The 11,862-nt window shown below is 39.3% G+C and overlaps 1 protein-coding gene across 10 annotated transcripts in view; it reads right to left on the reverse strand.

Annotated features, from left to right (window-relative positions):
• Positions 1–452: 452 nt before the first annotated feature.
• The window catches only part of LOC118338846 (dedicator of cytokinesis protein 9-like), an 80,065-nt gene continuing 68,655 nt past the window's right edge, over positions 453–11,862 (reverse strand). For 3 of the 10 annotated variants that reach the window (XM_035676252.1, XM_035676254.1, XM_035676257.1), the window contains 17 exons: positions 10,968–11,104; positions 9,916–10,031; positions 9,610–9,747; positions 9,315–9,497; positions 8,402–8,515; positions 8,077–8,292; positions 7,772–7,829; positions 7,527–7,633; positions 6,618–6,740; positions 6,376–6,489; positions 5,601–5,630; positions 4,842–4,988; positions 4,540–4,750; positions 3,736–3,926; positions 3,521–3,621; positions 3,276–3,414; positions 453–1,633 (listed from right to left, as the gene is read on the reverse strand). In XM_035676252.1, the coding sequence (XP_035532145.1) occupies positions 1,508–1,633; positions 3,276–3,414; positions 3,521–3,621; positions 3,736–3,926; positions 4,540–4,750; positions 4,842–4,988; positions 5,601–5,630; positions 6,376–6,489; positions 6,618–6,740; positions 7,527–7,633; positions 7,772–7,829; positions 8,077–8,292; positions 8,402–8,515; positions 9,315–9,497; positions 9,610–9,747; positions 9,916–10,031; positions 10,968–11,104 (2,251 nt within the window). In that variant the 3' untranslated portion in view covers positions 453–1,507. Of the gene's footprint in view, positions 1,634–3,275; positions 3,415–3,520; positions 3,622–3,735; positions 3,927–4,539; positions 4,751–4,841; positions 4,989–5,600; positions 5,631–6,375; positions 6,490–6,617; positions 6,741–7,526; positions 7,634–7,759; positions 7,830–8,076; positions 8,293–8,401; positions 8,516–9,314; positions 9,498–9,609; positions 9,748–9,915; positions 10,032–10,625; positions 10,670–10,967; positions 11,105–11,862 lie in introns of all 10 variants that reach the window. The other 7 variants (XM_035676255.1, XM_035676253.1, XM_035676256.1 and 4 more) reach the window with 4 other exon arrangements.

Raw genomic sequence — 11,862 nt, forward strand, 5'->3', positions numbered from 1 at the left:
TAAAGAAACAATATGGCATTAAGAGTTTTTTTTGTTCTGACTCTTCTGTGGAATATTATCCTTTCTGGATTTGGATAAAAATAGAAAATATAAGAAATATTTGCAAACTCACCTGTCATGGTGTACGAGTGAAGCTGCTGCCTTCTACTTTCTACTGCAGTTTGATATTCCTTTGAGATTCCTGCAGAGAGCAGCTGATAATTGATCCTTCCCTGTTCACTAGTGGGAGTGGGAGTGTTTTCGTAATATTGCTTCTTATTAGCCCTCGATGTGTCTTCCACACTGCTGACTGTCGCTTTTATGATGGGTGGGAACATGAGATATAGGAGATAGGGAGTCAGCTATGTTCAGTTCCTGACACCTCATAAAAAGTATTAATTCCCAAGAGCTAAACACAGGAATAAACACAGGAATCATTTAATAAACGTCTAAGTAAAACAAGGATTCGTGAGTAAAAGTGCAGAGAAATGAGTGTAATTTATTTAAAAGCATTAGGGATCTCTGTTTACAGCAGAACAGTGACTTTGCGTTAAATAAAAATAAAAAAAAACCCATTGCTTCCCAAATATAAAACAATTTCTTGAACATTTCAATGAACACTAAAATGGTAAAAGCTTCATATACTTCCACAGTAGGCGTAGTGTCTGGTTCCACACCTCATCACTTTGGCAAGAAGGTGAACATCATCTTTACAGTGTATGAGCCCCACACAGCAAGATACTTTGCAAATATTGCACACACTCCTTTTTTATATACAGTAATAAACAACTTGGAATATACTTTTTGTATGCAATGGCTTTAAATATTTAAAAACGCTCCCCGTTCTAAGACATTGAAGTGATTTAAGGTTAAATGCTAACATGAGTCACAGGAGGCCCTTTTGCAAATTTGCATTATTGTAGAAATATGTCTTCATGTACAGGGAGATGGGCGTTGATGTATGCAGCATATACTGTTCATCAAGACATCAATACAGTGGCTTATAAAAGTGGAATACTGTACATACAAAAACACAATGTGAAACATTATCAAAATAAACAAAAATGGGCTTCTGGGAGGGTGGTGGGTGTGAAATAATGACATGCATATTAAAGATCCCAGCGGGAATATCTCCGTGGAAACACTTCCCAGTCTTTCCAGGTAGAAAGTGGTGAGGGAGTGAAGAGAATATGTCTTGTCACTGATTATTTCTGTCACCATAAGTCTGTTATCTCTCCTGCGTGATCCCTTCTCTTGTTGCTCAGGTCCCAGGCTTCACCTCAGAAAAAATTTAATTGGCCACATCCAACACAGTTACCATGCCGTGTGTAAATAGGTCCAGTGTCTCGGTCATGGTTCACTGAGAAAGGTGAGCGGTTGTCAGAGTTGTCTGTGCTTTTGTCGGTCTCCCTTTAAGCTGACTGAAGAGAAGCAGGATCGGGGGTTTAGAAGTGACTTTATGGCATCACCGGCATGCCTGGTTGGCGAGTATAGAGGGCGCTGGGCTCAAGACTGACCCGGGCAAGCATCATACCACCGAGGAAGAGCTGGGGATGCCCTGGATGATGGCACTAGTTGGCGTGCCGCTGATGGCGTTAAAGATGTGAAGTGAGTCTGGAAGAACGCTCTTCATGCCATCTTCCACAGGACTGATCTGAGGGGGAAGGAAGAAAGAGATAGTATTCACAATACCATCATAAATACCTCAGTACCTGAATTACTGCCAAGGGACGTTTTTACTTGAAGGAATAGTTTGACATTTTGGAAAACATTTGCTTTCTTCCTGAGAGGTAAATGAGAAGTTCGGTACCACTGACATGTCTGTAAATATGAAGCTACAGCATAACATCTGGAAATGGGTGGACACAAGCTAGCCTGGCTCTGTCTGGCAAATGAAGTTTTTTCCACTTCAGATTTTGTACACACAATGTAACATGTTAACTAGGTGCTGATAGGCTAATAGGTGTATTAGCTTTGGACAGAGCCAAGCTAACTGTTCCCCTGTTGACAGCCTTTATGCTATGCTAAGATTATCAGCTACCAGCTGTAAGCGTATATTTACCATAGAGCCATGATAGTTGTATCAATCTTCTCGTTTTTATATTTTTCTAAATGTCATACTGCCCCTTTAAGGTGCACTCATTTCATGAAGATGAACAAAAGTAAAAACAACCAATCCAAATAACATCAACAGAATATCATTAAAAGTACAAGATTTGTGTATCTAAAACAAATGTATAAGCACGCACATTCAGATGCATGTACGTACATGCATACATACATGCTATACACACATGCAGAAAAAAATACATGTCGGCAATCCAAAGTCCAAAGTAAGTGATGATGTTGGTCTAGCCAGCTGCATCAGGGGTGTTCGCAGTAGAGGGAGAATAGAGTTTATGTTTTGATTTTCATGCAAAACCACCAAAAATGTAATGGCTCCAGCCTCTCAGTGTTAGCATTTTTTCTTGTCTTACATTATAATAAACTGAATATCTTTGGTTGGACAAAACAAGCCATTTGAAGATATCACCTTGGGAACACAGGGCCATTTTTTGCTGTCTTGTGATATTTTATAGACCAAACAATTAACAATTTAACAACATTAATCGGTAGTGAAAATGCGGCCATCAAGAGGATTTGGACAGTAGACGTACGTTCCATGTATGAGAATACTTTATGTTAAGCTAATTTCCTCTTTATTGCAGGGATGTAAAGATAAGGCCTGTCTGTGGTCTGATCAGATAACTTTGCCAATCTAGTTGTTGTCTTTAAGGTCAAGAGATGGACCTTAGCTTTAGCAGCTTTCTTTTTAAACTTTGTATTTGTTTTGTAACATTATGCACATTAGAGTATTGAGGTTTGTGTTTCAGTCATTTACACAGTAGGACAGCTTCAAGAAATATTACACAGGTGTAAAAATTTGATTTATATGTCAATCACAAGACACAGAGGGGTCAAGAATTACTTTAACATTAAGATTTGCATTGGGAATATGATATAAATTTAGAATAACATATGAGAACAGATGCTTGTGTCTGGCTGTACCAACAATTATCAACTCAGTCTTTATTGCATAGTGGTGCTTCTTGCATTACCATCCAATCTGCTCATGTCAGCACAAGGGAAAAACAGAGAATGGTGTTATCAAAGAGTGTGTTATCTGTCACATTATCAAACATCTTATGAATGGCACTTCACTCGCCAAAACCCGTATCAGAGGCAGATTACTGGTGTAACATTAGTAATGCAGAAAGTAATTACACTGATACTTTAGTTGCTGATACTGTACTTACTTGCTCATGCATGATGATGGACAGCTCTCTGGCTAGGTCTCTATAGTTGGCTTTCATCTCATCGTGATACTCCTGTTGGTCCTCTTTGATCAACCGCTCATTAATGCCTAAGCCATGGCCACATGCCTCCACAAAATGTCTGCTCAAAAAAAATATGTTACGTTGTGTTAAAGGAGAATTACACAAAGCAGTAAATGATTAAATGATTTTCAGGCACATTATAAGCTGCTGACATCTCATCTCACCTGAAGACCTCTTTCAACTGTTTGACCTTGTTATCAGGATACTTCTTGGCACTCGCATCGTCCAGAAAAGCTCGGGCGTATGCAAGCGGTCCTGCATTTACCTGAGGGAGGATGTAGGAGTCGTGTCATTTTTTTTCATGATAGATATTTTGTCATGTTTGTCTAGTATGCGTATGTGTGTGTACATGTTGACAAATTGTTGACAAAGCAGGCACCTGGACACTGATGCTGCCCTGCAATTTGAGCTGCAGACGGATCATGTCCACCTCACTGGAGGAGCAGAGCTGCTTGATCTCGGCCACCTTCTTGCTCATCTCATCGATGGCCACCTCGATGGGGCTCAGATCAGTGTGGTGTTGATACATCACTGCAATACGCTTCTTTACGTAGGGGAAACAATGTGTGGCTGCGGGAGAGAAACACAGTGAGGAGGGGTGTGAACCGTTCACCTGTTAGTTAATGAATCTTTTCTTCTTGCATGTGCTTTTCTGCGTTTTACAGCTCAGATTTATTTGTGTACTGTACACCTTCTGAAAGCTCTTAGATAATAAAGATAAGAATATAAGATTGAACTTTTGGATCTTTTGCACCATAAAACAATATAAGAGTGATTAGGAAAGGTCCTTGACAAAATAGCTGACAGGTTCAGAATCTAATCAAGATCTTCCATTCATGCACAGGACATTTCTGCTGAGTAATGCAATGCCTTGACAACTGATACCCACGTGACAGCCTTCCACATAGTGTGTACCTGAAGCCTGTTGTCAAAACGTGTCAGTATACAGACATTGGGGGGATGTGGTCTATAGTTTAAGAAGAAAGTGTGGGAACACAAAAATGTATAGATTTTAAAAATCTATAAATTAAGACTTTTTAGATTATTGAAGATAATTTGATGTGGAAGACATCACCATTCACAGCTAGGTTTCATTACATAATACTATGTTAAAGAAACAGTATGTTGGATTTAGTGCCATCTATCGGTGTCAGTACCACCTTCAGTAAAAAGGGTCACCTACTGGTTAGTATAGTCCTGCGTTTGCACTGCTCCTCCACCCCGCCTTGCTTTTTGCCTGATATGGTGAAAGGCATCTCAAACACAAAGCGACGGATGTTATGGCTCTTCTCGAAGTCTGTCTTCCTGTCCACCAGCTCCTTCTCCTCCAGGTAAGGGGTCACATGTGTCACTTGGATATACGCATACTTAGAGTCTAGGTCTTTGGGGTTGATCTGCAGAGAATACATAACACATAACAGATCAGTGAAATGTTTTATAAATCTTACGAGCCTCATTACAAATTAAATATCAACAAAGTCTTACCCTTCCAGAGTCCTGGATCATCTTCACGTTCTCCTGTCCAAACTTGTCAGAGTACAGTTTAAGGAGCCTCTGAGATATCTCTGACAGAGGGGTGAATTTGGGTTCTTTGTAGATGTACTCCTTACCATCTTCATCTTCAAAGAAGCCCTAAGAACAAAAAAACAGTCAAACTAAATGAAAACAATCAGCGTTTATCTCATAAGATATAAAGAAGCAAACAGTGCCACGTCAAACGATACACGGGCTGTGAGTGGGAGTCATTCCAACAGTTGGTTATAATGAAATGGTGAAATACTCTTTAGGTCTCAGTTCTGGGCTGAAAAGTTTGGCAGACTCCACAAATACACAGCCCTCTATCTAATGTCCAAGCACAGAAACACAAAAAAGAGAAAAACTCCACTGCAAGACATCAACTAGTGTCAGTTCAATGATGTGAGACAGACCAAAGGACAAAGGTGGGGGCACGGATTTCACACTGTCAGTGGGAGCACTTCGATTAGTCAGTTGTCTTGTATGTAAATGGTAAAAAAAAGTCCCATGAACAGATGAGTGAAGCCATGCATTTACCCAGTGAATTCTGCTATTAGCCCTTCAAGGGTTTCCTACTATGGTTAGGACAACACTGAGGCCGGAGTAAAAGGAAGAGGAGTTAAAGGGCTAAAAGATAAGCAATGCACGTGAAATAGCACGGACTGCATTAGCAAAGGAGCACAACACAGCCTAACACATCACTGCAGTCCAACTCCAATATTGATTTACCTCAGCCTCTGAGTCAGTAAACTGGTACTGCTACAGGGGTGTGGACACACATAAAATCATCGTTATTCCATGAGAACTACCTAAATACCACGAATAAATCGAACACACACTAATTCAATCTACTGCATCACCAGTTAGACCACCTATGGAGAGAGACACGGATCTGTGGATCTCTATCAGAGCACACAGGCACAGGTAACCACACCCAACAAATTATTTATAAAACTTCACAACATAAGACAAAAATGAGGATCAGTACTAAAATCTCACAAACGTAGATCTCTCACACAAAAGCAGAAACACTGGAATGAGTGCAGAAGTGTGAAAGAGCGCCATGCAACACAGTTCCAAAGACAGAAAAGCAGCAGTGTTGACTGATTGTTACTGAAGCAGCAAACTATGACTGAGACTGAGTGAGAAGTGCAATGGATTACAGCAGCACCAACACCACACAAAGACTCAGACTGCTCAGAAAGGCTACTGCACAACTTACCGCTGCCTTCAAAAGAGGATAAAAAGCAGAAAAGGGTATTAGAGTGGATCATTTAATGCCACTGCATGTGATCATGCTCTTAAATAATAAAAACATCTTCAGCAGCCCCCATGCTCAATGTGACCACCAGCAACCAAATTAATACTTGTGCTCTTATGTGAAATCAAGTTTGAATCATTTTAAATACAGTTAGTGCAGAAATCAAATAAACAATAGGTACGTTTGGAAAATTAAAGTAAAAATAACACCTTGTAGACCTTGCTTCTACTGTTGGAGACTCACCTGACCAAAGAAAGCCACTCTGAAGTAGGTGCCAAGCAATCTCTTGCCTGTGTGCATGACCTCTGTCACTTTGCTGTATGCACGATGCAGCGTGTCATACAGGTGGGCCAGTTTCTGTGCAAAGGAATAAAAATCATATCAAAAATCTGATTAGAATTTGTAGATACTAATGTCGCAACCTCGGCTAAATTTGCGGGGACTGTTGTGTGGGGAAATAAAATCCAGACGAAATAGCTTTGTACCTCAAAGTCCCTGCGCTTCTCATAAATGGGGATTATGAGCTTGTAGATGTCAGAGATGAGCTCGTAACGCTCAGCTTTCCACAGTCCATCTGCACACTCCTCCAAAAGCTCCATTAGGACATCCTGAGGGAACAAGAGAAGGGGAAAAATATAAATATAGCTAAAATAAAATTGACCTAAATGTGGTGACTATAAGGAACTAATGAAAAACACACATACATGTGTTCTAGTGAGCTGCTGGCTCACAGATAGACATCTGCACAAATTGCCTTCTTCCAGATAATCTTTATTTTGAAGCCAGCAATATGTGCCAAAACATCAATTCACAGAAAAACAAATAAAAAGACTGCAATGGACTCATGAGTGAGTGTCTCTCTCCCGTTTCTGTAAATCTGATGAAAGGCAATATATATGATTACACCTTTGTAAGACTCTTAAAAAATGCAACATGTCCCACCCAAAAGGCTTATTATAATATAATATAATATAATATAATAATAATATATTATATATTACTGAATATACAACAATTAGGTCTTATTTCAAAATCATGAAATGTGTTTCATGCTCATTCATGGGATTTGTCTATTGTTTGTTGAGCCTAAATCTTCAAGGAAATACTGAGAGAGCCAGTAAATGATGATTCATTATTTAAAAATTGTATTATTAGAGAGCTTCCTCCAACAGGCAAACATAATTATATGCCTTAATACATTACATTAACATTACATTTATCTGGCTGATGCTTTAGTACAAAGCAACTTGCAAAAAAGTGCATTCAGCCTCAATGGGTTCAAGAGCTAGTCTTTATTAACGATTAGAATTAGATTAGAGTCATGATGTTGTCAGACAGCAGACTGTATGTATGTACAATGATTTATCTTTTGTGTTTGCATTAGTAACACATACTTCGTTGAAATGGACATCCTGCATGCCGACGTCCTCCATCATCGCTGCTTCTTCATCGATGTTTGGAGTCACGACACGGAACGCTGAGCAGCCCTGTTTGATCATACCTGCACACAGCATGAGGCGAGACAATATTTTCAGCCCAATCTTTCTTAATCTTGCTTAGCAGCAAATTAAAGAGAGCACTAACATACTGTTGTTCCAAATATTTTTCAGATGATGATAATACTTGCTTATTAGAGCACCTTTTCTCCGCAGGTATTCTGCAACAAGTGCTGCAACATGCACATAACACATGGCCGCCTGTAAACAACAAGAACAGCTCAGGTCAGATGAACAATGGGATGTTTGTAGTATCACCCACAAAAAGAAAGTCAGCCCTCAATAAATTGGACAAATATGAAGTCAGTAGTACTTAATATTTGACATTGTACAGCCACATCACCAGAGACAGACATAAAATGAGTCTATCACATGTTAAATTGGCACCATTATACCAAAGTCCAACCGATTCAACCACAAGGACTGAGCAGAGTCTCTTATCACAGACCTCTGACAAGTCTCCATTCTTCACATGGATTCGGGCCATGCTGTCTAGCCAGGTCTTGCGTAGTTCAGGCGTGCTGGCGTAAGACTTGGCGAGGCTGTACTGCAGGTCCACCAGCATCTCTGGATCTCTCTCGTGCTCCTTCATCTGAGCAGTGGCCATCAAAACTGTTCTGATACGCTTGGTCAGGTCCTTCACATCTGATGGGAAAGCTGTGTTCTGTTGAGCAGGATGCAGACATTAGAAAAGTCTGCTATGACATTTCTAGTTTAAGCATATATTTTAACTGGTAGCAGAACATATTTATGCATATCAGTGAATTCCTGACCTTAATGGTTTTGTCACTGTTGGCACAGTTGTTGATTATTGACAGAGACTGCTGGAAGCGGGTACTTCCGATACCAATCACATCAGCTATCAACTGACTGACAGCAATCACCACCTAAAGAAAGATGAAGAATTATTAAATATTGTTTAACCGTTATTGCTGTCATTGGCTTTACTTTAACTTATTTTTTGAGGTCCCAGAGACCCCCAATGTATTTGTAAATATAATAATAGTAATTAAATCAAAATAAAGCAATTATAAATGTATAAGTATTGAAGTGATAACAGTTCCCTTTGCCACAATAGTGGCTTACACATTTGATGAAGGTAAAAAATGCTGAAATGAACAATAACTACTGTTATTACATCAAATAAAGAAACATTTAATGTTTTATATGTTACAAGGAATATACATGAACAAATATATATTCTATTTGTTTGCCCAAAAGTCATTTAACGACAAATAACTGCATGTTTTTTGTGAAGTTATTAATTAGATCCTTACTCAAACACAAATGTGTGTGTGTGTGTATACAGTTATTTTAGATTTGGGAGCAGTAATGCTGCGTAAAAAGTGTTGTTAACATAAACCACAGATATATAGAATAAAAAAAGCATTGTATTTAACAATGTTTTCCTCCTGGGGTCTGTGAGACTCCAAACTGTAAAAAGTAGGAATTTCTGTAGATGTCTGTCACATGTTATTACTTCAAAATCCTGTTTATAAGCAATTTGCATAAAACTAAGAAAAGTTATTAAGTATCAGGCTGATAAAACAATGTTAAGTATGCTTTGTGAGCTATTAAACAGGGTGCAGGACCTCCAGGGACCAGAACATTAAATAATGTAAACATAAAAGAATAATTCTCTTTATTCTCTGGAGACCAGTTAGATCCACAGAAGGACTATCCCACCTGTAAGTGCGTCCGGACAAAAGACTTGCGACCTGTGTAGTCAAAGTTGCTCTTCATTAGGAAATAGAGCAGATGGGCGGCATCGCTGCGAATGGAGCTCAGCTTGGAGTTACAACACTTCAAGATCTCATAGCAGAAAGCAGCGCACATGTCAGCACGCCCTTCAAAAAATGTGCATGGAAACTAGAGGGCGAAGAAGACAGACAGGTCATCAGCACCATAACAAACAACCATAACAACACCATAACAAACAACCAAAGAGCATGGTTAGGCAGGCAACCAGCCTCCTTCGCACCTTGTAGATGAATGTGCGCAGTGAAGTGAAGACCTGCTTGAGGGCCGTCTCTGACTGATTGATCCGGAGGAAACAGAGGTGGACTTCAAACACTTTCTTCATTAGCGGACTGTGGCCATGGTCGGCGCACAGCTGCGTCTGTGGAGAAACAGAGAATCATCTTAGAAGAGAGTCTAATTTAAAAAACAGAATCAGGTAGTCACAAGGTTTTTTATGCAGCATTAATTAAGCCTGACAAAAATGGTTCCAGGACAAAGTACGTTTACAACAGTACAGTACATGTGTGATAAGTGATATGTATGTTACCTTGAATCCCATGATGAAGATACTTAGCGTGTCCAGGACAGTCAAGCACACTTCCGTAGCGATGTTAGCCTCCAGCAATGACTGATTTAACACATCTGCATCCGAATGACTGTAGGCTAAAGAGGACACAACAGAAAGCTGTAGCTGTTTCACCTCCACCGGTACACTTGAAATAAAGGCTCAGACTTCAGAAAGTCCATTTAAATAACATAACATATAAATAATAATAAATAAATAAACCTTAGTGTTAAAGGCAAAGCTTTTGCTTGAAAAATGGAAATTTTCATTACGTTGAAAGATTAAGTTTCATTCCAAATTGAAACATAAATTATTTTACTACTTACAAAAATCTATATCTTTAATCGAATGAATGGTGACACATTGTTGAGGCTCTAATTCAAATTACAAATTACAAATTGCAGCAATGATTTTGTTTGAGTACCAACAGTTTATATACATGAGTGAGTTTCAAGCAGCATTTTTCTGAAATATACAGGCGCCATTTTGGAATGAAACTCTTCATATTATACATGGATGGCTTTTTTTTTTTATCAGAGAATGCAATTCAGTTCAGAGCAGATGAGCTGGCCAGAGAGATGAGAAGATTTTGAAAGCTAATGTTCAGTTAAAATAAGCATGCTCTTAATTCAACCAAATTAACAGAGCCAGTAACAGTCTGCAAACTGCCTGCCAACCTGATACATTCTTACCATGGTCTACAGATATTCCAAGAATACTTGAAATCTTTCTTACACTGAAAACACAAAGAAATTGAATTAAATTATGCCATTTAACAGACTGAGCACATAGCTTAAGCCTTTTAGCTAAAATCAATATAACGCTACATACAGCTACCGTAGCCCCAGTTAGTTTAATGTACTGATAATGTACCCATGTCTTCTGAGGCATTTTCTGCTTGACAGCAGGCTGGGTTTAAGCAGAAGATGAGGAAGAGGGTGGTATTGATGAAAATGATGTTGAAAAGCATGACGAGTCGGCGGGGGTCCTCTGGTAGAGGATGTTTGATGAACGGTATAGTATGGGGCACTTACTGTGGTTAAAAGTGTATGAGTTATCCAGGCTGCTGAGCTGCTGTAAGCGGGCATGCATCATTCCCGCCCTGTTACGGGACACAGGCAGAGTCTGAGACTTCCGCTCATGTGCTACTGGTCCTGCCCCATCCTGGTTCCTGATGAGGAAACAGGACAATGTTAGACGAATGTCTGATTAGTAGCGGAGCCAGAGTTAATGAAGCAGGTTAGGGTGAATAATACACCTATTTACACTCTCAAGTGGTGTAAATATCACTCAAATGTCCTGAGAGCAAATGCAGATTTGCTTAAATTCACACCTTGGGTCATACTAATATTTAGCTTGCAGGATTTTAAATGTATCATGATGAAAAGAAAAAATCCAGCTGGAAAACATTATTTGAACATTTTTGGTGACTTTTACACATATACCACTGTGGCAGTAATGCAGTAAAGTTGTGTCATATATATATAGATAAATGATATTATATCATATAATATATAGTCTGGCATGCATTTTAATTAGATAATTAGCCTATCCAAGCAACAGAAGTAGTGAGTTACAGCAAATGCCATGCATGTAAGAATGAGAGAGACAGATGCTATAAGTGAATTTAGAGCCAGTAGTTGTGTCACAGCACTGCAACGTTTACATGGTGAGAAGATATCATGCAATCAGAAAGTCAGTTCCACCTTTAGTCTTACCCAAGCAGGAGGGGGCAGGAGCCAGGTTTTATTTCATTATGTTAAACTTGCCAGCGTTTAAGTGAATAGAGATAGAAACAGTGGTGGGAGGTTAGAGAGAGTGAACACCCAAAGCCTTCTGGGAGTCAAGGCCAGAGCTCCCAAATAGTGGAGAGAGTGTTTGGATACATTTTAAGTCACTTGTCAAATAATTGTGGCAACATACACACCC

The sequence above is a fragment of the Morone saxatilis genome, unplaced genomic scaffold (assembly GCF_004916995.1).
Source record: "Morone saxatilis isolate NCDOM2014 unplaced genomic scaffold, NCSU_SB_2.0 Contig5, whole genome shotgun sequence".
In the NCBI taxonomy this organism is placed as follows: Eukaryota; Metazoa; Chordata; class Actinopteri; family Moronidae; genus Morone; species Morone saxatilis.